Below are 24,434 nucleotides of genomic sequence, written 5' to 3'. Positions count from 1 at the left end.
ACAGACCAGCAGAGAGAGGCAGTGTCGAGGAGAAGAGGAGGTCACCGTATCAGGTTGGTTTGAACTTAGATCAGATAAGCACCTCATGGTTCACTCCCATGACGAGGCTTCCTCTGGCGTCCTGTCTGCGGCTGGCCGCAGTGATTACAGCCCTTAGTTCTCCTCTGGTCACTCTCTGTCCCTCTGATGATTGTCTCAGACTTCCTCCATTCATAGCTCTGTCTGCCTGTGTGTGGGTGGGTGTGTGTGTGTGTACACATGCATTTATGTAAACCAACCAAGTAGCTTTTCCGGGGGCTGTTCTGTGAGGAAAGGTTATCAAAACACAACAGTACACTGGGAACTGTAAACATGCTTGTGCACAGAGCTGGGGCTGAGGGCCATTTTCTTTTGCACTGTACTGTGCAGCCATCCTCAGTGCCACCATTCATTGTCAAATTACACTGTGTTATAGATAAGAGCTCCAAAACAGGCCTGTGTTCACCTGGGGGTTCAGATGAAGCAGCTAAAAAAAACAACAACGGCATTTTATGGAGTCTGTTGTGTTTATCTCAAGTAGAGTTAGTAGTATGCTGCATTTTTCACAAGAGGACGGCTGGGTACTTCATGTAAACTTATTCATTAATGTCACAAAATGCTCCGTAACATTAAAAAAAAAAAAAAAAAACTGCACAAAAATAATACTAAACAAACTCCAAGGGAATCAAAGCGTTGCTCCTGTGCGCTAATTCCCAAATCTTTTCCAGATTATGCAGAACAGAGGGACAAATACCCACACACACGCCCAGGGGCCCAGGGTTGCTAATTAAGTCCCTGATCTCCCATCATTGTGCAATGACTGGAAGTCAGATTTCCATGGGCTACTTGTCTTTCTTGTCATCAGTTTTTCATTGGAAAACCTACTACTTTCATTTCGGTAATTATGAAATGTTACAGTTGGATTGTGATTCCTTCAAATATAAATTCCCCCTGCATTCAGTTAGCTTATTGTTACATTATTACCTTCACTGTGCAGAATGATGTATGTGCAGAGTCGGACTCTGAGTCTCTCTGAGCCCATTTTAATGTGGAAACTTGAACGTTCAAGTGTACAAAAACACAGAAAATGGACTTATAAGTGCAGTTTTAAAATTGCAGACATCTTGTTTCCAGCAGTTAAGCTTTTAAATTGGTATAAGAGTCCGGATTTTTAAATAAGTGAAAAGAAAGTAAATGTAATGTAATCTTTCTAATGAGGTAATTTAACTTTTTAAAATATATATTTGGGGCTTTATTGCCTTTCCTTGATAGGACAGCTATAATGTGAATGGGGGAATGACATGCAGCAAAGGGACGTGGGTTGAAATCGAACCCATGTCCATTGCGCCAAGGACACAGCCTTTGTACATAGGGCACCTGCGAGCTACTGGGCACCCTGCTGATTAATTTTTTTTGTAGATAAATCCATATGACACACAAACTAATATTCGAGTAGGCTTAATATTAGTTTACTAGTTAAGTAAGAGTATTTTTATTTGTCTTAACAATATTACCCGTTGTTTGATGTCAAATGATTCTGTAGATAATATATTAAATAAACATTAGCCTAGTTAAAAAATATTACTAAACCATAGTTCAACATTTTGGGAAATACACATATTTACTTTCTTTCTGAGAGTGACATGAGGGGCTTTTACTGTTGCATTTTTGACAGATCCAGTTTTTTCCCCTGTGGTAATTAGCTTAGCTTAGCTTAGCTTAGCTTAACACACAAACTTGGACATGAAGTTGCACTCTCTTAATGCACTCTCTTAAAGAATGAAAAAATATATATTAGAATATTTTTTGATCATTTTCTATATATCACACTGTAATGCTACTGTGGGTAAGAGTCCCTGTTTGTGTTGTTTAGTGGTTGTTTTATTGAGCGAGGTGTCCACAGTAGTGGGTAATTAGCTGAGTAGTGTTTCCTGGGGAGTGAAAAGAGGGTTATGTGTGTATATCGCTTTATTCCTTGCCAGAACATCTGTTTCTCTGTGGTGAAGAAACAGGAAATGTTAATGGAGAATTAGCTAACAAGAAAGCTACGAGTTAAGGGAAACAGCAGGTTAGTCACCCTGCCTTTGTTGTTTACCAGGGACATCTAAACCTTAGGTTGGCTGTTGCTGAAGCAGATGCACATCGTCTCCTCATTGTTCTTATTCCATTCACCAAGCTACCCCACACTGCTACAGTACCTTTAGTCCTGCAAGTGTGTACTTTTAAAAAAGTCTGTGATCACTGGAGGCATTTATACCGTTAGCCTGGAGTGGTAGTTAAACTGTTGAAGGCTTTTGTAATGCCATCAAATTCAAGGTCAAAGTACTTACTGTAGTGGTTCTTCAAAGGGTAGGTATCTTACTGTCAATGTCAAAGTCAGTTACTAGTCACGTGAAGGAGTACTCAGCCTGTGAACATGGTGAAGGGAATTCTTTAAATTTACAGAATTTTTTTTTTCTTGCTCCTTCCTGTCTAAGTGCAGGTTTCACCTTAAAGGGAAACTACGCCCATTTTTTTTTTAAATTCACACGTTATTCCTATTGTCTAAGACAGTTTAAAGAAATGTTAGTAAGCATGAAAATTCTCTCCTAAATCCAAAGACTAGAGTGCTTAAACTCAAACTTGTGATGTCATTGGGTATAAAGTCTGGAGCTGCTCCATAGACAGTGAACTAGGGAAGATGTTCTAGATTAGACTAATAGCACTCAGGGAAATACCCCGAGTATATAGGTACATTTTCTGTTACAGAACTGCAGTGTTAATTATGTTGACGAAAGTGATGACGAAAATGTTTCGTCAATGACCTTTTTCCATGACGAAAACAAGATGATAGCAGTGTACGAGTGTATAGCAATTATTTGTAGTTGTAGAGACAAAGTGTCTGAATGAAATATTTATACAACCTGTCACCTAGATTCTAATTTCCGATACATGAATTAGCCTACGTAGATTAGTTTAAAGATTTAAAAAAAAACACAGAAAACGTATTGAATTAAAGTAATGACTAAAATGTCATAAATTTTCATCGACCCTCAGTTTTGTACTTTCGTCAAATGAAACTAGACTATAACGTTAAAGGATAAAAATGACTAAAATGTGACAACAACTAATAAGCAAGACTAAATCTATGATAGCTGTCAAAATTACCACTGCAGAACACTACGACAGAATAAAGCTCATGTGGGTATAAAGAAGAAAACAAGCCTTCTGTTGGTCAAAAAACAAATAAGGCTCCCATTGATTTTCCATTGATTTGCCACACACTATACTTAATGACATCATGAGTTTGAAACTTGCTTCTCTGGTTTCTGGCTTTGAGAGAGAGCTCATGTTCACAAATATTGATTAAACCTTCCTAGGCCATGGAAATAACATATTGGAATTCTTAATGTAGGTGGTGTTCCCTTTTAAGTAGGATCCTCTCAATATTGTCCTCAAACACTAATCATGAATGATCACATAGGCTTTACAGGTTGTAAGACAAACCCTGCAGTTGAACTACATGGATAATTACCTCCCATGATAATGACACATACAAGAGATACTTTGGATAAAAAAGATATAGATGCATTATAACATTCTGCTTATTTTGTTTTATTGCACTTTAACCATGATGCAAAGAAATGAAAAACAAACCCCAAAAAAATCCACAGAAACAATGAGTTGAATAAAAAAAAGAAGCATTTTTCACTTTAAGAACACGTCATCTTAAGGTCCTCCATGGATCCACTCACACGCCCATACACACCGTACTGACCTGACACAGGACCATGGAAACTTAGACTGTATAATAAAACCCTTATGGAACAGATGGAGTCAGCACACACATATGTAGACCTCTGTATCTTATCTATAGCTCATACCTGGGAGGAGCTCAAACCTTTCGGCTATGAAACCAGACATTCAAGTATTTCTATCATTGCACAGGCACTAGATTTTCCTACTGTATATATTAACTTTCAGCCAGCGACTGAATCGTTTGACACCAACAGTTAAAAGCGATCAGCTGTTGGTAATGAATGAAATATACATCCTGAAAAATAATCTCTCCACAACAGCAACATCTGGACATCAAATATATTACAAAGAAACAATAATATAAAACTATTAGTGTCACATTTGGCTTTTGGTACCATAACTCTAACCTCATATCTGTTGCACTGATAAAACAGAAACAGTAGTCGGATTAAACGCATTTGAATCTACTGGTGGTGGATTTAAAACCAATTTCAAAGCGAGCTCGATACTTGGAATGGGGTGGAATATGGAGAGGGTTAACTTCACTGAGAGGCACGGACCTGGCAGCTGCTTTTGCACATGCTCAGTTTGCCCTCTGTTGGACAAACGAGGAAGTACACCACTGTGATGTCACTTCAGTTCCTTTTTCAGTATTCCTTTCAAATAATAAATATGAATTTTAATAAATACTCTCTCAAGTACAAGTAACATTTATGGGCAAAAATTAAATCCAGGAGTAAACCTGCACTCCAATCAAATATTTCCATCTTGAAAACCAAATGATAGAAGCTGAATCGGCTCAGCGGAAATCAAATAAACAAAAAAAAAAGACACTATGCAATAAAACATTTTTCAGCAAAATCAATAAAACATCATTTTTGATAATTAAGACAATAGGACGTCAACCTCCGCCTCCTCCTCCACCGTGAAACCGAAACACTTGCAATACCAACAATATGTATAAACACATAATTCAGCTTGTGAAGAGAGGGGAGGAGAGGGGGTCGGGAGGTTCTTTACAAGTCCCTCAGAATTCACTGAATTCAAAAAAAGGGTCCTGAACAAGACAGAGAGAAGGCGTCTCTTGCAAGACTTTCATGGTTTGGTAGTGCTGCGGTGGGTTGGTGCGGTGACACTATCCTACACTAGAGTCAGAGCTGGATATTTTAAGGAGTCTAGGTGATGTTTGGGAGGGGGGTTGGTTCAGTTTAGTTTGTGACCCCGGCACCAGATTCATCACCTGCGAGCATCTGTGCAGTTCCAAGTCATTGCACATTGAAGTCCAGTCCTATCCAGCAGGCTTCCACTTCCAGACAGTTTATATTAACCTCAGGCAGACAGGCTGTAAGTTCAGCAAAAAAGAAATCAAGCCCTCTGAGAAATTCGGTACAGATGGAGCTCATCTGTGTCACAGGAGTTCAGTTTTTAAGAGAAAGACTGGATCTCCTGTCTCCAAGGAGGCAGTCCTATCCAGCCACCAGCGCCCCTGGACAGCTACCTCCGTCGTGGGCTGGTGTGGGCATGGTCTGTCCCTTGATGCCCCTGGAGGTCGTCTTCTACAACGTTACTGTAGCCTTCCTTTTCAATGCATTCTGACAGCACGTTCAGCACCTAGTGACAATGACACACCAAAAGACAAGAGTAAGGTTTAATTGTTGAATGAAGGAGAAAGCTGTTCGAAGTCACTATAGGAGGTCGAGATTTCACTTTCTATTAATTTTGATAGCCATTAGCCGGTCACTACCCAGTTAGTTTTAAAGAAAAAAAAAAAAAAACAACGCGAAATGATGTAAAATTCAGGAGGCCTTTCCTTTTAGTCCGGCGCTCCATTGACTCAGTGAGCTTTAGCGCCACATTTCAAAGCACTATCCATTTTTAAGGTGCTGAATTTTTATTAATTTGTGATGTAAATGTCTTGCCTTTTATTTTATTTTCTGTGGGCATTGCTGACAGTCAGCTGGCTAGCTGCATTAGCTACTGTAAGCCACAGCCACACTGCACTGCGCACTAACCAGGTGGGAACTAGCTAGCAGCACTGCCACCGGCGGGTGTGCACAACACAACATAACGCTGTTTAGTCGGGATGGCATTACAATTGATGAGTGGTGGTTACAAGTGCTGTCAGCTAACGTTAGCTAAAACCAGGCCCAGGTGGTGCGCGGTACAGTTAACTGAAGAGTAGCAAAATTAACCTATAGACCAAAATGTGTAACTGGTTAAAAATATTCTTGCAATAAACCGATTAATTTTTAACCGTTAACATCCCTACTTACAGGTCAAATAAGCTCAAAGCATTTCATGGACTTTTAAAAATAAACACACAAATATATTTTCTCCTGCATGTTTAAAGAAATACTTCAACATTTTAGGTAATTCACTTTCCTGCCAAAAGGGTTGATGAAAAGATCAATACTCTCTGCAAGAAAGTGTACCATTGAAAATCATTCCTTTCAAAGTTATATGAAAAGACACAAATCAAATAAGCAGTGTTGAGGAAACTACTTTGAAACTGTAGTACAGTTGTTCAACTACATCCAAACTACATCGTTGGAAATGATGACAATCTGAGTCTGGTATATCATATTGTTACACAGAGGTACACCTGAGCTGACACTGAGTAAAGAGGAGGTACGTGCTTGATTTAGAGACTAGGGCGAACAGTCCTCACCTAGACAGCCAGAGGATGGCATGGCAAAAACGTCATGTAAATAATTACATAAACTACATGACCCATAGTAGTAAACCACTGAAAAAGCTTCTGAGATCTGATGTGCCATCCCAGCTACTGCAAACAGAAGTTAAACTACTAATTGAACTACATGTAGTTATCACCTCCCCATCACTGCAAACAAGGCACACAGTATAAAATGAAACACTGACCAGGCGTAGTCGTCGGTCCATGGCATCCAGGTGTGGCTGGATGAGAATGGGACTGAGGCGGTCCCTCACCAGAGATTCTGCCATGAGCATGGACAGCTTGTATTCTTCCTTAGCCAGCAGCTGCAGGCGCAAATGGGTCGACTTCTTTACCCTGCAGAAAGAGAGCAGCGGGGGGGGAGAGTCAGTTTGGCTTCAGTTATACCCCATATGCTCGGGAGTACTGATAATGTACCAACTAATCACATGTGAAAATCCTGCTTACAGTATATTTTGCACTGGCATTAATAACGCTACGACAGCACTCTTATCAAGATATATAAAGAAACACCAGAAAGAAGATCTTACCTGCAGCACTGGGTCAACGGCACCAGAATGGATATCTCATCATGGGAGTGCTTTCCAAAGCTGGGGTGAGAAGATAAAGCAATAGATGGATTTAAAGGTGATGACTGGTATTTAAATCTTTTTTCTGACCAGTTTTGCAATTTGCTGTTTGCAAGTTTAACTGTGATAAAGGTCTAGTGTGTAGGATTTAGTGGTGTCTAGCAGTGAGGTTGTGGAACTGAAATGTCCCCTGTGTGCCAAGTATGTAGGTGAAGTATGGTGGCCAATCCAAATATGTGAAAATGCAAACAGCGCGAATGGCTCAATGTAGAGCCAGAGTTTGTCTGTTCTGGGCTACTGTAGACCAATATGGCGGACTCTGTGGTGAGGACCCACTCCTTATGTATATATAAATGAGTCATTCTACAGTAACCAAAACACAATGATTCTTATTTTCAGGTGATTATACACCGAAGAAAACATAGTTATGAATATTATGTATAATTGCCAATATATCTGCCGATAGATAATCCTAAATCCTACACACTGGACCCTTGTCCTGCTACTTATTTTTTCTTTAATTTTTTCCTTTTTTCTGTGCCTTTTTTAGCTCACAGTTTATGCTTTATTTATCATTCATATATTCATATGTGCATAATTTTATGCAGTTTCCTATTCATGAAAAACCGGATTTTAAAATGATTGTTTGTATTATCTAAAGACAATCCCAAGACAACTACATGTTCAACATCTCAGCAATTGCGTTGCACAAACTAAGGCTGTCAATAGACTTTTTTCTTTTTGCCATGGCATCAAAAGAGGTATTGATTATCGTTTTTTTAAGCTGATACTGTATCAAAGTTTAAAATTCTGGTACTGTAACATAAGTACAAATCAAATTCAAAATTGTCAATACACACTTATCAACTGTGAGCTCGTTATGAGGACATATTTGGTTTATGAATTATGTACTGTAGTGCATAAAAGGCATTCTGACATTTTTACAGAGTGTTCATATGATGATAAGTCATCCAAAAAGTATTCCAGTCACCATCAGGATGCACAGCAATCGTATGCACTTCCTACCTTTTCATGTGGTAAGACAATTCTGTAAATGATTTCAAATTTCTGGTTCAAACACCTGCACATTATGTATTTGTTTTTGTGATTCTCTCATTTGTTATTATTTGTGTGAATGCACTAATACACTATAACATATCCATCAAGTGGAATAATGAGAGCAGCACATCTCTGAATGACAATCAGTCTGACAGTCTCTTTTTTTCAGCCACTTGAGTTACAATGCGGTGTCTCACCCTCTGCCGTTGTCCAGGTGGATAATGAAGGTCTCATTTCCAAACTTTTCAAACGTCTCATAATGGTGGCGATCCATGTTTCCTGTGTTGGGATACAAGTAAACAATTCAGCCAAGAGGGATCACAGAGAGCACATATGTGTCTGTAGTTATATGATGCGTGTGTACAGTAGGTGTACAACAACGTCTCGCCTACTATTGACTTCTGAAACGGTGCGAGAGACCACCATAAGATGGTCATACTCACCCATGAGAAAGTCAAAGACGGTCATGTCCATGATGTCCAGCAGTCGTGTCCCGCTGTCATATGGTGGAGTCTGTTTGACCTCCTCGCAGTAGTCCGGGTCCACCTCCCATCTGAAGAGTTCAACATATCACATTAATATCTTGTTCACATTTTTATTTTATCAGAATTTATGCATCTGCTTTGCAAACACATCACCAAAATCCAATTTGTTCCGCCTTTTAACATGTTTGTTCCAATTTATTCTTGAGATGATTTTAGGGAAACTAAGATTTTTTTTTTCTTCTTATCAAAACAAGATCGCAATTAAGTGTTTTCTTCCGTGGCATAATCTGTGCAAATTGTTTCATTGGATGTCAGTCAGCTATGAATTGATTTACATGATATCTTAGACACCACAGATCTCCTGGTGAGTGTAATAAATATCCTCTGATAGCCGGACCTACAGGACTCTACTGTGAATCTCTCAGTGTCTGCTTCATTCAGCCAACGCAGCACTGTCTGAGTGCAGGATCGATCTCTTACTCTGCCTTCTTGCGTTTGTGGTAGGAGCGTCTCCACGGGTTCCTCCAGGTCTTGCGTTTGGCGAGCGCCAGGTCTGGGAGGAAGGCAGCCAGGGATCCTTCTATCTGGTCTGGTTTACCGCACAGAGCGTGCTCAGTGGAGCAGTAGTACGAACACTCTCCGTAGAAACACACGTTGTTGGCTGAGAGTGGGAAGAAGAAAACATGTTGTGGCTGCTTTGCTAAACCATTGTTTGTAACAAGTATAAAAAGTGACACACTCTCTCTGGCCTTTTGAAATGCACACCACATATATTTAAAGGCCAACTTTCACAAGATTAAAACTACCTGGAGACATCCAGTGACTTGTATTAATTGCTGCGATTGTCAGTAGTTTTAATCCTGTGAAAGTTTTCCATGTGTATAATATGTAAAGTAAAAGTTGCATTGCTAATTAACTGTCGTGCTTTGGCAAAGCTAAAGTCCCCTGATAATACTAATCCCATGCAAATTAATATCCCAGTAATTCAGGGCACAGAACGGGCTTTGCTCTACATTACCAAGAAGGAAAACTGTTCATTTTTGCTTGGCTTTAACTTTTGCATGATGAAAAGATATTGTTGAAGACTGCACAGATGGCATTTAATTATTATTTTTCTCCTCTGAGATCGCCAAATAATCTCAACTGATGACTGTATAACAGCGTGTGTCCCTCAGTCTTGGGGTACACATGATAGAAAACTAAAGAGAAGACTGAACTGAAATGTGTGCAGCGTTTTTTATATCAATTCTGTGGATGTAGCAAAATCAATTTCATGGTATCTTGGTTAAAGTTTCTTCCTCCTAGATGTGTTTCTGAAAACCAATAACTCTGCCCGTTTTTCGGTTTGTACCTGGTGAGATGAAGAACGTCCTCCAGAGCTTCTTGTCTCGCGTGACATCTCGGATCTCCTTCGTCATGTTGACGAGCCTGCCGGCCACAGGAGGGACGCGACGAAAGTCCAGGATCCTACAGGACAGGGACACATACTGAGGGGTTACAGTCTGCCTTCAGAATACAGTAGAGGTGTTCAAACAGTGGCTGAACACAAACACAGTGCTAATGGAGGCAATTAACATACTTTAACCTAATTGCTGCAATTTGCATTGAAAACCGCACTCCTTCTCAGAGTCATGACTCAGTCACACAAAGACGTGACAGAGATATTTTTAGATTCAGTGTAACTTACACTTTCCTAAGATATGGAATGGAATATCTCCAATGTCCATGAATCCACTTAGAAATCATAGAGAAAAAAGATGCTCCTCATGACTCCAAAACTTGTCTGAGACATTTGGGACATTTGGACATTTTTTGGGGGTTTTCTTCCATATCAAAGTAAAAGTGTAAGAGTTGTCTGTACATTCATGGATAGACTGCAAACAGGAACCACTAATAGCTATTTCAGCATTCTTTAAATGGTGCCAGTTGGCTGACAAAAACCCTGAAAATGTTGCTTTATTTTACTTATTTGGAGAATGTTAAAAGAGTTTGAGTAAATGATCATCCACAGGGCTCTTCATGTGGCCCACTGAAAAAGTGTCTGTAGAGTAGTGATACTAAACTTATGGTCCCTGGGCCAAATCTTGGCCCGTGATATGGTGCCGGGTGGTCTGCTGACCATTTTCTAATTCACAATGAAAAGAAATTACACAAAAAGTGCAGGAGTGCGAGGAGAGGGACCCCAGGACCCCCCCGACAGAGGTCCGGGCTAAGCCGCGAATGTCCTCAAACCCCAGAAACACCCTTGTGTACACCTGACCTGCGCAGGACTGCCATAACTGGATTTTTCTCTGATAAATATTATCAGTATTCGTTTATTAATTTGCCACAGGTCTCCTGCAGTTTTGCAAGGGTGGCCCCCATGTAAAGTAGGTTGATCAACAAGGACATGCTGTATGTAGGTTTGGAAAGTAAAGAGATACCACCCCAGATGGGACTCAAACCCACAATCCCTGGCTTAGGAGGCCAGTGCCTTATCCATTAGGCCACTGGGGCACACAGCTACCTGCACACCACAGTCAGTTAATTCACTGTCACTGCCAACAGGGGGCACTGTGACACAAGTCCTGACCTGACAGTTACACCACATGGTGGTAAACCTATGTGGTTTTTATGTGGCTGTCATTCTACATCAAACCCATTTTTAACTTCCATACAGCTCTCTGGTTTAATATATTCTGAGATATAGGTTTTACTCAAAGATGGCGTGACTGTCTTCCTGTGTGCGTGCCACATGCCTATTTTATGCATGTGTGGCTCCTGTAGTCAATACCACACGGCTACAACATCAGCACGGGCTCTTTAAATATTAATACGTCTGACAACACCTAATGGCCGAGGCCCGAGGGCAGGGAGACACGGAAAGAGAGACCAAGATTAAAGATGGAGCCAGGGGAATAGAAGGAGAGATATGGGAGAACCTAGTGGAGAAGGAGAGCCGTTAACAGAGGGCTTGCCATATAAATGATGCCATCAAGCGGCGTGGTGGTGGGTGGGGTGAGACAGACGCACACAGTCATGTCTCTATCCTCGGACACAGAATGAGGCACCGCAGAGCACAGTCTGGCCTGCTGGGCCCGGGCCTGTTGCCATGCTAAAGGGAACAGCTAGGGCTGGCTTCAGTTCCGTTCATCACCCACACTTTTTCCTCCATCCTTGTCCCTTTGATAAACCTTATTCCCCCAGCGGTGGCCATTTTAAACCTGTGTTACATTCAGGGTGGGACAGAGAGGCCCGCCGAGAGCTGCGCACTAACAACAGCGGGACTCATCTCATATACTCCCAGCTGAAAAAAGTATGACGCCTGTGGGTGTCGTGAATTTGTAGCTATATAGTTTAATATTTTAAGGTCATATCTTTATAGCTGCTTACTCTCTTTCCCCCACCTAATGCAGCAACACCAAATGCACTTCCCATTTAAATCCAATCACATAATTAATGATGCTTACAGCAGTGTAGCCTATATAGGAAAAGACAGTGGTTCTGTGTGTATGTGTTCACACACGCTGGTGCGAATGCTACTTTTAAAAAGAGCCTGTGTGTGTCTGCAGGCCCCCTGGGAGGCAGTGTAGCCTAAGCCTCTGCACCAGCAGCAGCAGCAGCTCTGTAGCCAGGCTCTAATTTAGAACAGACAAAATAAGGAAAAAAAAATAAAGCGCTGCTTTTGGCAAACCCTGCCTGGCTTATATTTAGAATGGGCACAGGGCCTTTCATGCCTTTGGTTTCCTCCTCTTCCCCTTAACCCACACATATGCCGGGAGTGTGTGAGCGTATTTTCATGCGTGTGTGTGTGTGTATAGAGGAGGACCAGATGTGTAGCAGACTGGTGAAGAAAGCTGCTGCTAATGCAATTGCTGCTGAACTGTGTCATTGTGCCTGAAGGAAAAGCAGATTCAACACCACTACCCGCTGTGGCCCCATTGTGTGTGTGCATGTATGTGAATAGACGTGTGTGTGTATGTGTGTGTGTGACCCCAGTATCATCTTGTATCACAAGCATTCACACTCCAACACAAGCTCATAACAACATACAGCCACAGTGACGTCAGCTCGGCTTTAATAGCAACGCCGGCGCTAAACTCCTCCTCTGGTCGATCAGAGAGCCTTGTGAGGTTTTCTCTTTTCATTAAAGTCTCTGGAGCAGGCAGACGGGCAGGCCGGCCGTAAAGTGTTAGCCTTGTAAAGGCAGTGAAGTCAGGGAACGTGGTGGTTAGCAAAGCAAGGAGGCTGCAGTCATTGTTCAGTCAGATGCTAGCTGCGGGAGGGCGGCATTCATTCTCTATGACTCATGGCCTCTCGGAGCTCGCAGGCTGTGCTGCACGGGCCCCGGCTCACACCGCTTGCTGCGATTGAAAAAAAAAGATGAGTTTCTGAGGGACAGAAGCTGCGAGAAGGAGAAGCAAAATGTACAAATAAGCACGGAGAAAATGTGGAGTGCGTGGAGGGGGTTCATGCACAGAAGAGAAATGGGGTATGCCTGCAGCTCTGCCTGCATTCACACACACACACACACACACACGAGTCTCCTCGCAAACACATATCTTAAAGCTCTACTGTAAAACAACAAAGGTACTCAGTTCTGGCTTGGTGTTCTGCAGGTTTTTGTTCCTCCCGGGTGGTTAATGAGCTGACACGAGCAGAAGCAAATTAGCAATCAGGGAGGAACACAAACCTGCAGGACGTTGGCCCTCAAGGATGGAAAGAAGCACTTGGGCTTGAAGGAGTTAGAGCACATTCAAGAACATTGGATTTCTTCCTTATTTAGTTGAAAGTGGTTGTAGCATTGAGGCCGTTTCTGCACCAGGCATCCAGTGCTGCCCCTGAGGGTAATGTAGCCACCGGGCTTTGACAAGGAAGAAGAATGCATGGAATAAAAAAAGATGATATCTCTGGCTCTGCTGCATCGATTTTGATCCTCTTTTTTTAAAAACTGTCCACCGTGAGTCTGACAGTGTTATTTATGAGTGCAATGCTAAATCAGTGGAGTACTAAAATAGGACAAACTGCATAAAGATTTGTTTTACCTGCAAAATGTTGCTGAAAGAGATGCAAAACAACCATTTCTGAAACCAAGGGTAGCTCATACTTTTAAAGGCGTTATCAAAATTATCTACAAAAATTTGTACCCCTTTAGCTGGTGGTTACAGAGAAGAATATGTGGTTCAAAACGACAGAGAAGACAGACAGATGACCATGACAACGTGATGCCCCAGATAACATGTACCGTGCACCCGTGAGATTGTCTAATGTTGACTTACTTGTCCAGATGAAAGGCAGCGATCTCTGCGTTGTGTCGTTCAAAGTCGGAGAAATAGAAGAAGTCTGGTGGGGTCTCCTGGTCCCGGGTCTGCCTGCAGAGACACAAGGAGAAAAAAAGCATAGAGGTCAGGTATAGCTGTCGTGCAAAGCCGAGGTTTCGACAGTCAGCAATATGCAAAAGGTTCCATGTTCACCTGACAGTGCAACATATTAAACTGAAGCTGCAACTCAGGCTGGAGGTATACCTGGATTTTAACCATGCAATTGCGTAGGCAACCAGCTGCATCGTGGACGGAATTGTTCACATTTATGCCTATGTATGGAGGATTCCACCAGAAGGCATAGAAGTCAGACCACATAGAACCTTCAGATTTGCATGATGTGAACAATAAACATGAAGACACTCGATGAGGTTACTATATGGAGTGCAACAGGGATGACGTTTAGGATTACTGCAGAAAACAACCTCTGTGGCCACTTGTATTTCTGAGGCTTAAATGCAATCACCAGAAGTAAAAAGCTACAAAAAACCTACACCACAGTCATATGACCTAACATCACCTTCACAACGAGGCTATAAAGCTGTGTTCAGCATGATGACGTTCTGTAGTCTCATTTTGCCACTTGTTAGCAACCATTTAAAGACACGTAAAGGCCTCAAAAAATTTATGAGTGGGGTATTTACTGGCGGATTTTATGTTCTAGAACAAACAAACAACAAAGCCTCTTGAGCTTGTGTTAACCCCAGACCTTATTTCAGGGATCTAACCAAAATCCCATTCACAAAATCTGTTGATTCTGAGACAAGGGAACTGGAAGATGTAGGATATGTGAGGCAGCTATCATGAGCACACAAATGTGTAGCTCAAAGCAAGTCTATCTCAAGCCTAATGAGTTCTTGGTCTACAGAGTGTCAGTGGCAAGAAAATGCCCGTCAGAAGATCCCAGAGGTCCCAAATGATGTCTTTAAAAGATTAGTTTTGTCTGGCAAAAAGTCCAAAAGCCAAATATATTCAAATAAATGTATTCACTTTCATAAAAGGCTAGGACAAACTGAAAATGTGCACATTTGAGAAGCTGGTTGCTATATCTTTTCTTTGTAAACTGGTCTAAGACTTGGGCAAAGCCTCATGTAAACATTAGGGGCTTAGCCCAAATCTAGGGAGGTCCAGGGGCATGCTCCCCCAGTGGATTTTTATCCCATTTAAGACAGTTATATGCACTATTTTTCAAGCCACTTGAGATAATATGAGGCCTAAAATTCTTTGGGAAAAGCATGGTTGCCGCTAAGATAAAAAAAATCCTGTAGAGCCTACATCCTATCTTGTAGCTAACTGTTCTCCAACTGTCTTCATCATTCATCAAACCACAACAAATGTTGAGCATGACTAATTTTCACTCCAGCCACCATAAAAGAGGCAAAAATGGGCTTTAAGTTGTTTAAGTAAGATGTTTTAAAGCATTAATAATTGATAAGTAAGAGCTTTTGCTCCATTGATTTGTCAGTCTGACACAGTCCTGTCAGAGAGATTTAGGGGAAATGACATCAAGTTGAAAGTATCTTACAAACCTAAAAGATTCAGGGCTTTTGAGAAAACAGTCAGGGCTGGAGCCCCAGAAGCCACCGCTCCACTCCACCTCTGGTTTAACATTATATATGTGGGTCTGGACTTCACGAGACAATGCAGGTATGTAAGAAGCCATACTAAAAGGAATTTCATATTACAGTATTTGCTGGGTATTCTGCACCCTGATATTGGTGCACTGAGTTCAAATCAATACATCTCTTCAACACAACTTCCCATTTCCAAAGACGTCTCACTGCACAGGAGCCCAGTCTGTGATAAAACACTTTGGCTTTACACCTGTGTACCTAATATTGCGAACAACGTTTGTGAGCAATAACCGAGACACAATAAACTCGTGTCCTTGCCTCACAAAAAAGGCCCCTCGTCGGAGTTACTGTGGGTGTTTTGTGGGGCAACAAGAAGCAGGGACAATCGAAGGTCGGAGACTTCCTCCTGAAGCGCCCACTCCTGTTCTCGATCTGTACCTATTTCTGTCCGGCTCTGATCCTTCCCCAAAAAACTGCTTTCCACACACATTCTGCCTTAAAGCTCTTACTGGAGGGAAAAGAGGCTCTTAAAGGCTTAAATCCCAGAGCTGATGGAGGACGGCCAAGATGGGGCAGGACAGACAGGACAGCCGGGGTGAAAAGGCGAAGTCAAAGGAAGGGGGTGAAAAGACTTTGTGAGAAGGTGCGAGGTATAGAGAATATGTTAATGTCTTTGGGAAATACAAGGACGGCATTGCAGACCATCATCAAATTGCAATCTCTCTACAGAGGAGCTGCATATTTGAGTTATTTTTCCTTTTATACACACTGCCTTCTCTTTGCTTTTTTCATTGACAACAGTAAATACTTTCCAGGAAGGCAGCTGAGTGTAATGATTTGGACTGCAGCCTCTGCCATTTCTGCTTCAGCTAGTTGAGGGAGGATGAGAAGAATGGAAACTATCTTGGCAACTTCTCTTTCTCTCCTTCGCTCTCTATTCCCTCCGGATGCCTCTCTCTGTTTATTTCGCTCAAAATCCTCTATCTCACCTCCTCTGCTTCTCCGCACTCCCTCACGCAGAACTGTTTTCTCTGCTTTCTTCTTAATACTTTATATCTGTCTGCCTCTCCCTTTCTCTTTCTCTCTCTCCGCTCCATCCGTCGCTTTCCTCAGCTGGCTGGCTGATTGTAAACTCTGCAGCTGCATGGCTGACATATGCACCAGTCATTAACTAACCCAACATGGAGCCCAGAAACACACTCATCTACTAAAAATTCTCCAATTTCCTCCTCTCTTTATCAGTCTTTCTCTCATCTTTCTCCATCCTCGATCTGCCTGCGAGCATTTGACAGACAGCCACATGCAGATGGGTGGAAGTTTGACCAAACAGAAAATCATCATGTGGTACACTGAGCTTATAGAAGTATTTAGCAAGCGTTTTCACACTAGACTGCCATGATCAGCATCAACTTATTTCTCCCTTTAACATTTCTCAATCTCAGTTTCCCCACTCCTCTCTCACGCTCATCCGTCACGTCCACGCGGTTGTTTGCCAGTAAAGGCCGAGCGCTGTCTGTTGATTGTATCGCTCTCTTCTCCTGGATGGCCTTGCTTCAGGGACACAGCTCTCGCTCCACATCAAGGAAAAATGATACTGACTTTGAAAAGCAGAGTAAAGTGTCTATTTACACCAGTGCAGCTCAGCTCCCGCAACGGGACAATATCATTCAGTCCAGCATATGAAGGGGATACAACTCTTTTATCAACGGGGACAGTTGTGCTATGTCACGTCCTGGATTTATTTCCTGCCAAATGTTGGGAAAATTAGTTCGGAGGTGAAGTGTATGCGAGGTGATAGGGTCAAAACTGATATTCAATTAAATAAGAAGCCTTTCATTCTCCAAATAGGCATGTTGATGTGTTCCTTAGTTGTTGTCCAGTTGGCAATTCCTAGTCCATGGCAACTTAGAAATTGGTCGATATTTTGGGAAATGCACTTATTGGCTTTCTTGCTGAGAAGATCGATACCACTATCATGGACAAACGCTAAAAATGAAGCAACTGTCAGCAGCTGGTTAGCTCGTGCCTCATTTTCACTGCATGTTTCAACTCGACTCGACTCACCTCACTTTTGGTACCAGGTTCTTATCTCTATTTCCACTGCAGGTAGTACCCCTTAAGTGTAGGCATGATTTTCAGCTGATCACCACAGCGACGCCACATGAAACTACCATGATATCATCTTCAATATGTCACTCACTGGATCCTTTACTCTGCAAAGCAGTTTTGCACCCTACAATTTTTAAAAATCTGGGGCGAGTGAATACAAAAACTGCAGACGCTATTGGTGGTAGCTTGGCTATTTAAAAATGGCGGCTTTGTGCAGGTTGTACCAATCAGTGCAAGTGACATCTAGTGACAGTTCCCAAGAGTCTGCAGTGTTTTAACTACACCTTCTAGTAGTGTTTCAGCTCACTTGGATCTTCGACTGAGGTTGTACCAAAACAAGTATCAGGTAGTATCTACGACTTTTGCCAATAGAAACCTGGAAAAGTCGACGTAGGTGGAGCCGTACAATGTGGAATGTGGAAATGTGGCATTAGCTTAGCATAAAGACTGGAAACTAGGGTTGGGTCAGTTCTCGGTAATACCAGTTCGGTTCGGTACTCCATCTTGGACCTTTTTTTTTTTTTTTTTTTGAGACCGACCAGACCGCATTCGCTATTTTACAGCTTGTGTCTGCCTCTTCGCCAAGTGCACAGCGAGCAGGAGAGAGAGGGGGGTGGGGCGGGGACTGAGCTAGGAGGTGCGAGTGCGCATGCGCCGAGGCCTCTACTGTAGCCTGGAGTTTGTTTAACAGTGACGGGGAGTCGATAATGGCGGACAATTTAGTCTCGAAGAAATCAAAGAATGCGCCAATATGGCAACACTTTAGCTTTGAGCCAGACGAAGGAGGCAACCCTTGTTTGCACTGACTGAGTAAGCTAAACCTGCAAATTTATTTGTCAGGAATAAGAGAAACAACGTGTTACTGTCACTCTGTTGTCCTTTGGTCGTTTTTTATTTTAAATGAGTCAACTGCGCCCCCAATTGGCAAAGAATCCGGTATTACCGACTTGATGCGTTTTTTCACAAAAACCTGACCGTTTTTTTTTTTTTTTCTCATACCAACCCAACCCTACTGGAAACAGGTGTAAATAACGAGTCTGGCTTTCTCCAAAAGATAAAAACTCACCTACCTGCACCTCTGAAGCTCACAAATTACCATGTTTCATCTTCAGTGTTGTGAAAACAGCAACTTGTGATGTTTTTCACAACATGGAGCTTTTTTTAATCCACTTAAAACCGTGTCTTTTTGTTCAGGATCTTTTCACTTACTATGACACCTCAGATTTAATAGAAGTAAAGTGCAAAATATTTTTTTCAGTGAAGGCGTTAGCATAAGTGCGAACTGCGAACACCCACAAATTAACATTATTTTTAGTTTCCAGTAAGAGCTGAGAGTTATAGACTCAGGAAATTCATGATAGAATTTAATATACTATCCAGCAGTATTGAGTAAATTAGAAAAAACAGTCTTGTGTTTAAGGGGGGGTTGTGTGTAGGACTTTTTCTTAGCCGAATGCAGGGACATCCTCAAGTCTTATAGGCACCTTGAAGTTGCCAGGCAACCAGTGGATACTCCATAAAGTCATGTAAGTGGTGAAGACTTAATTAGTGAGTTTTAGATTCTTGTAACGTTCAGACAGAGCCAGACTAGCTGTTCCCCCTGTTTCCAGTCTGTATGCTAAGCTAAGCTAACTTTTGGCTGTAGATTCATATCTAATGGAAGGGTATAAGAGTGGTATCAACCTTCTCATCTAATGCTTGGCAAAAAAAAGCGAACAAGTGTATTTTATAATCTCAAACTATTCCTTTGAATCACTCCCTGACACCATGATTGCAAGTAAATCTTGAGAGAAATCAGTTCAAAAATTGAGAGTACTGTGTTTTTATATTTAACAACAACATGACACAGCATCAAAAATAAGTAAGGCAAATACGCTCTTATGTTGATAAGTTGATTTCCAGCGCTGCCTGACATGATCATGTGTTGTAAAATAAAGATAATCTCTTCACATTCACAAGATAAAAGCCCGCAGCTATATTTAAGCACCACAGACAAAATGTCTAATAGTGGAGCTCTAACCTGCCAGTATTTCATGACTGTGCTGACCGTACAGGAGCGTCGTCATGGAGATTTCTTGGGGGATAAGCATGAGCAAACATTCTGCTGCAATGATTCATAGTCATTCAGCCTTAAAGAAATCCACGAGCATATTTCACATAGTGCTACTACATCGCTGTCTCTATAGGGGTGGACACCACAATAAGCTGCTTTATCCGCGCTTCTATTCTTAAGCTCCAAAACACAACTCGATGAGGCGTGCACGTTTTGTGTCACTGCTTTTCTGTGACTCAGTGAATGCTAATATGAGTGAAGAGCATGTGAATACGAGCATGTGTTTGCATTTGAGACAAATTTCCCTGCCTGTGGCCCGGCTGCACCGACGCTCTCCTCTCGCTGAATGCCAGCCAGGAAGCAGGAAGGCTGGATAATTACCGTGATCCACATCCAATTCAAATGTCAATAAAGTTATTTAGAGCATGGCATGACGCCCCCCCCCCCCGACCGGGAACTAAAAAGAGAGGAAGAAGAAAGTAGAAGAGATAAAGTGTGACAAAGGCGCTGGAGTTAAATGGGGAGAATAACCAGGGACAGTTAAGAGGACAAACCACAGAAGATGTCTCTACGTGTTCTTTGAACTAACAAATATGCAGCCCTTACATAACATTATGTCTGAATCCTCTAACAGCAGCACCTGTGTTCAGCCAAATCTGAGTGTGTTCTGATCAAGTAAACCATTAGAGGCATGTTGTTTCGAGGAAGCTGCGCTACCAACGTAAGGCAAGGGAAAACATACATAAATGCATGACCACATTATAAAGTCTATAAATGTTTGAGTACACAGTATGCACTAAGCTCGGTGAAAACAGAGAGGAGGGCAGAGATGGTGGTTGCTCAAAAGCTACTCGTTCCTTTTACTTTGGACCGCCTGGTTGAGCTTAACCTTTAAAATATTTACAAATCCACTGCGGATTTATGCTGAATGATAAGTAGATATCTTGCACCGGGCTGCCAGGAGAAGCATACATTTCTCTCCCCTCAGCAAGACAGAGTAGAACTGCCAAACGCTGTTATGTGAGGACAGAAGAAATAGAGTATTTTCTGAAGTAGGGTTTGGTGGCGCCACTATAGCCAGCTGTCTACGCCAACATCAGATCCTTTATCATGGGCAGCAGGTGAGACGTACTGACTCAAGCATGCCTAGTGTGACCCTGGCCTCGCTGTAAACACATAGTTTACACTGGGTGGCCAGACAGTTTCTTGGCTCTGCTCCGAGGGGCCCCAGCAGCCAGTGGGGCAGCGGAGGTCTCGTAGCGAACACACAGCAGTGTGAGAATATAAAGGTGAATGAGAGCGCTGCATCTGGAAAATCTACCTGTGCATACAGTGCATAGCTGACCTCTGCAACACCAGCAGGAGAGACAGAAAGAGAGAGGAAGGAGGGGAAATAAGGAAGAGGCATTTCCTTTTGCCCTGTTATTGACATCAAATCAGTAAAAGGTATTTTGCCTGGAGCTGCAAATAAAAACACTCAGATTCACTCTGTCCAAATAATATTCTGGCGCTGGTCATTTTCCTGCCTTCAGTGATGAGTTGAAGTTGAAAAGCGTACTCCTACACAGCAAGGCTCAACGCTAGATGTGTCGTCCCTTTGGTATAAAACCACCTGGATGGTAAACCTGCAGCGTGACTCTGCTGTGTTCAGTTCACTGATACACCGCTGCAGGATTTCTGGGTATCAAAGTTTAGTTCCTCCAGCAATTCAGTACCACTTTCCTACAAAGCAGGGAGGCTCGCAAGAGACAGATTTTTCTTTAAATGGTCAAAATTGAAGTAGTGGAATCCCCTGTTTAGCTCAAGCTCCAAAAAGGTCAGATCCTACATTCCCCACAATGCAAAGATATAGCTCTATTAGATGTCCGCTGCCTGGTTAATACCCACGTCTTCCAAACTTCATGCCCCTGTTTGTTAGGCAGACATTCTGTCAAACATAAGTGGTCTTCAAACCTAAACCAAGATCAGCCTGATGAAGTAAAAAAAGATGTTGGCCCCGTCCACGCATATTTTTAATAACAGATGTTTTTTCTCTGTTTAATAAAACACTTGTCCACATGATCTTTGTTTTACAAAATATCTCAGTCCACACTAGAATGCGAAACAACTCCAAATGCTTGCCGGCATTAGCTGTCTTCCACATTCTCCCCTCATCACAAAGGTAGTAAACATTACCTTCTTCTAAACACCGTCTAGAGATTTCATCACCGTTGATTCCCCTTCAATACAAGGGTGAAGGAGCTCACTTAAAGATACAAGTGATGCTCTGGACATGCTAATGTCTTCCTACCATTCCTCATCTACAACAATCCCAATCTGTAATGATCCCACCATCTGATAGTTCGATCAGGCCTGATCCAAAACTGTTGTTTCTGGCCAACTTTTAGAGATAAAATAAGATTGGGAGCAGCAGCTAACTACATTTGCCCATGTGGAGGTGCAGGAATACTAAGCTTAAGTGTAAAGTAGTAATCCAGAGTTGGAAACCATTCACATTTGAACTAATAAGGCACTGCTACCTGGAACTCAATACTAGTACCCAATGGTACTTCTTTTCGGTACTTTACTTTCTCTGTAATAACAAAAATGTAGATTTGATCCAGCTGCAGAGGTGACATAGTACACTGAAAAGCGAAAAGCGAAGCTCCATGGCAAGCTTCAGGAAGCTTCTGCATCTTGTCTGAAGTTGAACCTGCTGGCTCCATGGAGCTCCATTGTCGGCCTCAGAGCTTGGTGCCTGGCTTCCAGGCTTTGGGGTACTTCATGGCACTTCCGGCTCTTGTCTAAACCCAGCATTCTCACCGAGATGCGCTCTCTCAAGTACCGACATTTGCACCAATGGATTTAACGTGAATCGGTACTCTATAGTTATGACGTAACTTGGTCGGTAGCCTAAAAAGTACTGAGTTTGGTACCCGACCCTAGTCTTTGGGCCAAGCAGTGCTAACAAAATTTTGTTTAGCTTATGCTCATTACACAAAGCAAGAATAGACATGCAAAAATTGAGGAGACGATGTCACCGCTTCCCCAATACTCTGTCTCACATTTCCTTACAGATACAAAGTACCGGAATTCTGGAAAATCCACACTGTATTAGATGTTTTCAAAAATCTCTATTTTAGTGACCTAAAACTCTGTTTGTGTGTGGACGAGAGGCCAAGACGTGGATGAAAATATCCCCTTTTAATAATATCTGTTCACATGTCGACAGGGCCTAAAGGACACTCCTCCATAGCCACAGAGGAAATTATTTAACTCGTAATAAACTGGTGGAGTCCTCCTTTAACTCTCCCTGCTTACAGTAATTACAGCCACCAACATGTGATGTTATATGGCGTAGCAGCTTGTTCACCTTACCAGCTGTTACATATATTCAACACAATTCCAAATGTGCCTTTAGTTGAGCACTTCTGGGCGCTCGCATCCCAAATCCATGTCTCCCTTTTCTCTGCGTTGCATCCCGGTGGCTACGAGTCATCCATTATGAAGAATCCAGGAGTTGTGACAGCTCAGCATTATGCATGAAGCATTTCACTGTGAATTCCTTCCACACAACTGGAGATACAGTGGGCTTTATTTTCTTTCTCTTTTCATCGTTTTTCACAGTCCGGCCTGCTCACCGTTGAACAATCCTCGCTCACGCTCCAGTATCTTTCTCCAATACTCTCATCCGAGCTGAATTATGGAAACAACACATCAGAATGTTGTTTCCTCTGACTTAACAATAAGAGTGAATATCTCATCCAAGGTGATGTATAAAACCCAAAGTATCAGCGTGCCACAGTGCATCTGGGCGTAGCGCGGAGAGAGTTTTATCTAGTTTCAAAGTCAAACTGCCAATCGATCACCATAAGCCTATAGCTATGGTCGGAGGCCACAGTGCGCACAGTGGAGGAGTAAAAAGATATGCTGTAAAATATAAAAGGACAAGGGCATCTTCCAGCCCCAGCGGGTTCCCACCAAAGGGCTGACTCCACACACTTGTCACACATCATCCGTCAAACCCACGGGCATGGCAAAGTGAGAGCACACTCGCACACTCACACAAAACCCCTGCACATCTATACACTCATACACAAATATAGGATCATACTGTACTGTACATGCGCACATACACACAGAGGTGGCTTGAAAGAGGTTTTGAAACCTCAAGAGGGGGGTGCTGAGCTGCGAGGAGGCAGGTAAGCTTTAAATGCATGAGAGGGTAAGATAGCGAATCCCATCTATGGGTCAACAAAACGAGAAAAAAAAAGCACCACAGGGAGACTGGAGATGAGAGGAGGCGGCGCATTGTTTTATCTCAAGCATAACGCATGTGAAGGCTGACCTTTTGAGCGATGACATTTGATAAATTGAGAAAAAAGCCTTTCACCAGCATATGAGACGGGCGTACCTGCCCGTTTGCATCCCACGATACGTGTTACCGTTTACCGGTGTCACTGCTATAATCTCATGTCTGCAACACGGATTTGGCGCACAAATGGGAAAGTGTGACAGGTTATTTTGTATGAGTAAGTGATCTGTATGGTGGTACACAGACATGACATTTGGTGTTTGAGTGTGAAAGGACAGACAGAGAAAGACAGAAAGACAGGAGAAAGGATGGGTAAAAGGAAAGAAAGAAGGAAAGGAAAAAGGAAATAAGAAAAAGGGAAAGAAACAAGGAAGTAAAGGTGCAAATAGGAAAGGAAAGAACGGTGACAGATGAAACATAAGGAAAGGACTAAGGCTGGAAATAAGGAACATGTGAAGGAGAGATGGACATAAGAGAGCAAAGAGGGAAAGAAGTAAGGAAGGAAAGGAAAATTAAAACGAAAGAAGGGATGGAACTAAA

The 24,434-nt window shown here is 42.2% G+C and overlaps 1 protein-coding gene and 1 non-coding gene across 2 annotated transcripts in view; both read right to left on the bottom strand.

Moving 5' to 3' along the window:
- Positions 1-3,596: 3,596 nt before the first annotated feature.
- Positions 3,597-24,434, bottom strand: part of fam20cb (FAM20C golgi associated secretory pathway kinase b) — a 65,876-nt gene continuing 45,038 nt past the window's right edge. The window contains exons 4-11 of the mRNA XM_050059837.1: positions 13,823-13,915; positions 9,916-10,031; positions 9,045-9,225; positions 8,523-8,632; positions 8,277-8,358; positions 6,982-7,041; positions 6,637-6,787; positions 3,597-5,367 (exon numbers count right to left, since the gene is read on the bottom strand). Coding sequence (XP_049915794.1) covers positions 5,251-5,367; positions 6,637-6,787; positions 6,982-7,041; positions 8,277-8,358; positions 8,523-8,632; positions 9,045-9,225; positions 9,916-10,031; positions 13,823-13,915 — 910 coding nt within the window. The 3' untranslated portion in view covers positions 3,597-5,250. The remainder of the gene's footprint in view (positions 5,368-6,636; positions 6,788-6,981; positions 7,042-8,276; positions 8,359-8,522; positions 8,633-9,044; positions 9,226-9,915; positions 10,032-13,822; positions 13,916-24,434) is intronic.
- trnar-ccu (transfer RNA arginine (anticodon CCU)) lies at positions 10,988-11,060 on the bottom strand. The gene has a single exon. It is a non-coding gene; the product is annotated as a tRNA-Arg (tRNA).

This window comes from Epinephelus moara, chromosome 13 (genome assembly GCF_006386435.1).
Source record: "Epinephelus moara isolate mb chromosome 13, YSFRI_EMoa_1.0, whole genome shotgun sequence".
Classification (NCBI taxonomy): Eukaryota; Metazoa; Chordata; class Actinopteri; order Perciformes; family Serranidae; genus Epinephelus; species Epinephelus moara.
The sequence above is the reverse complement of the archived record's forward strand: the minus strand, read 5'-3'. Positions and strand labels throughout refer to the sequence as shown.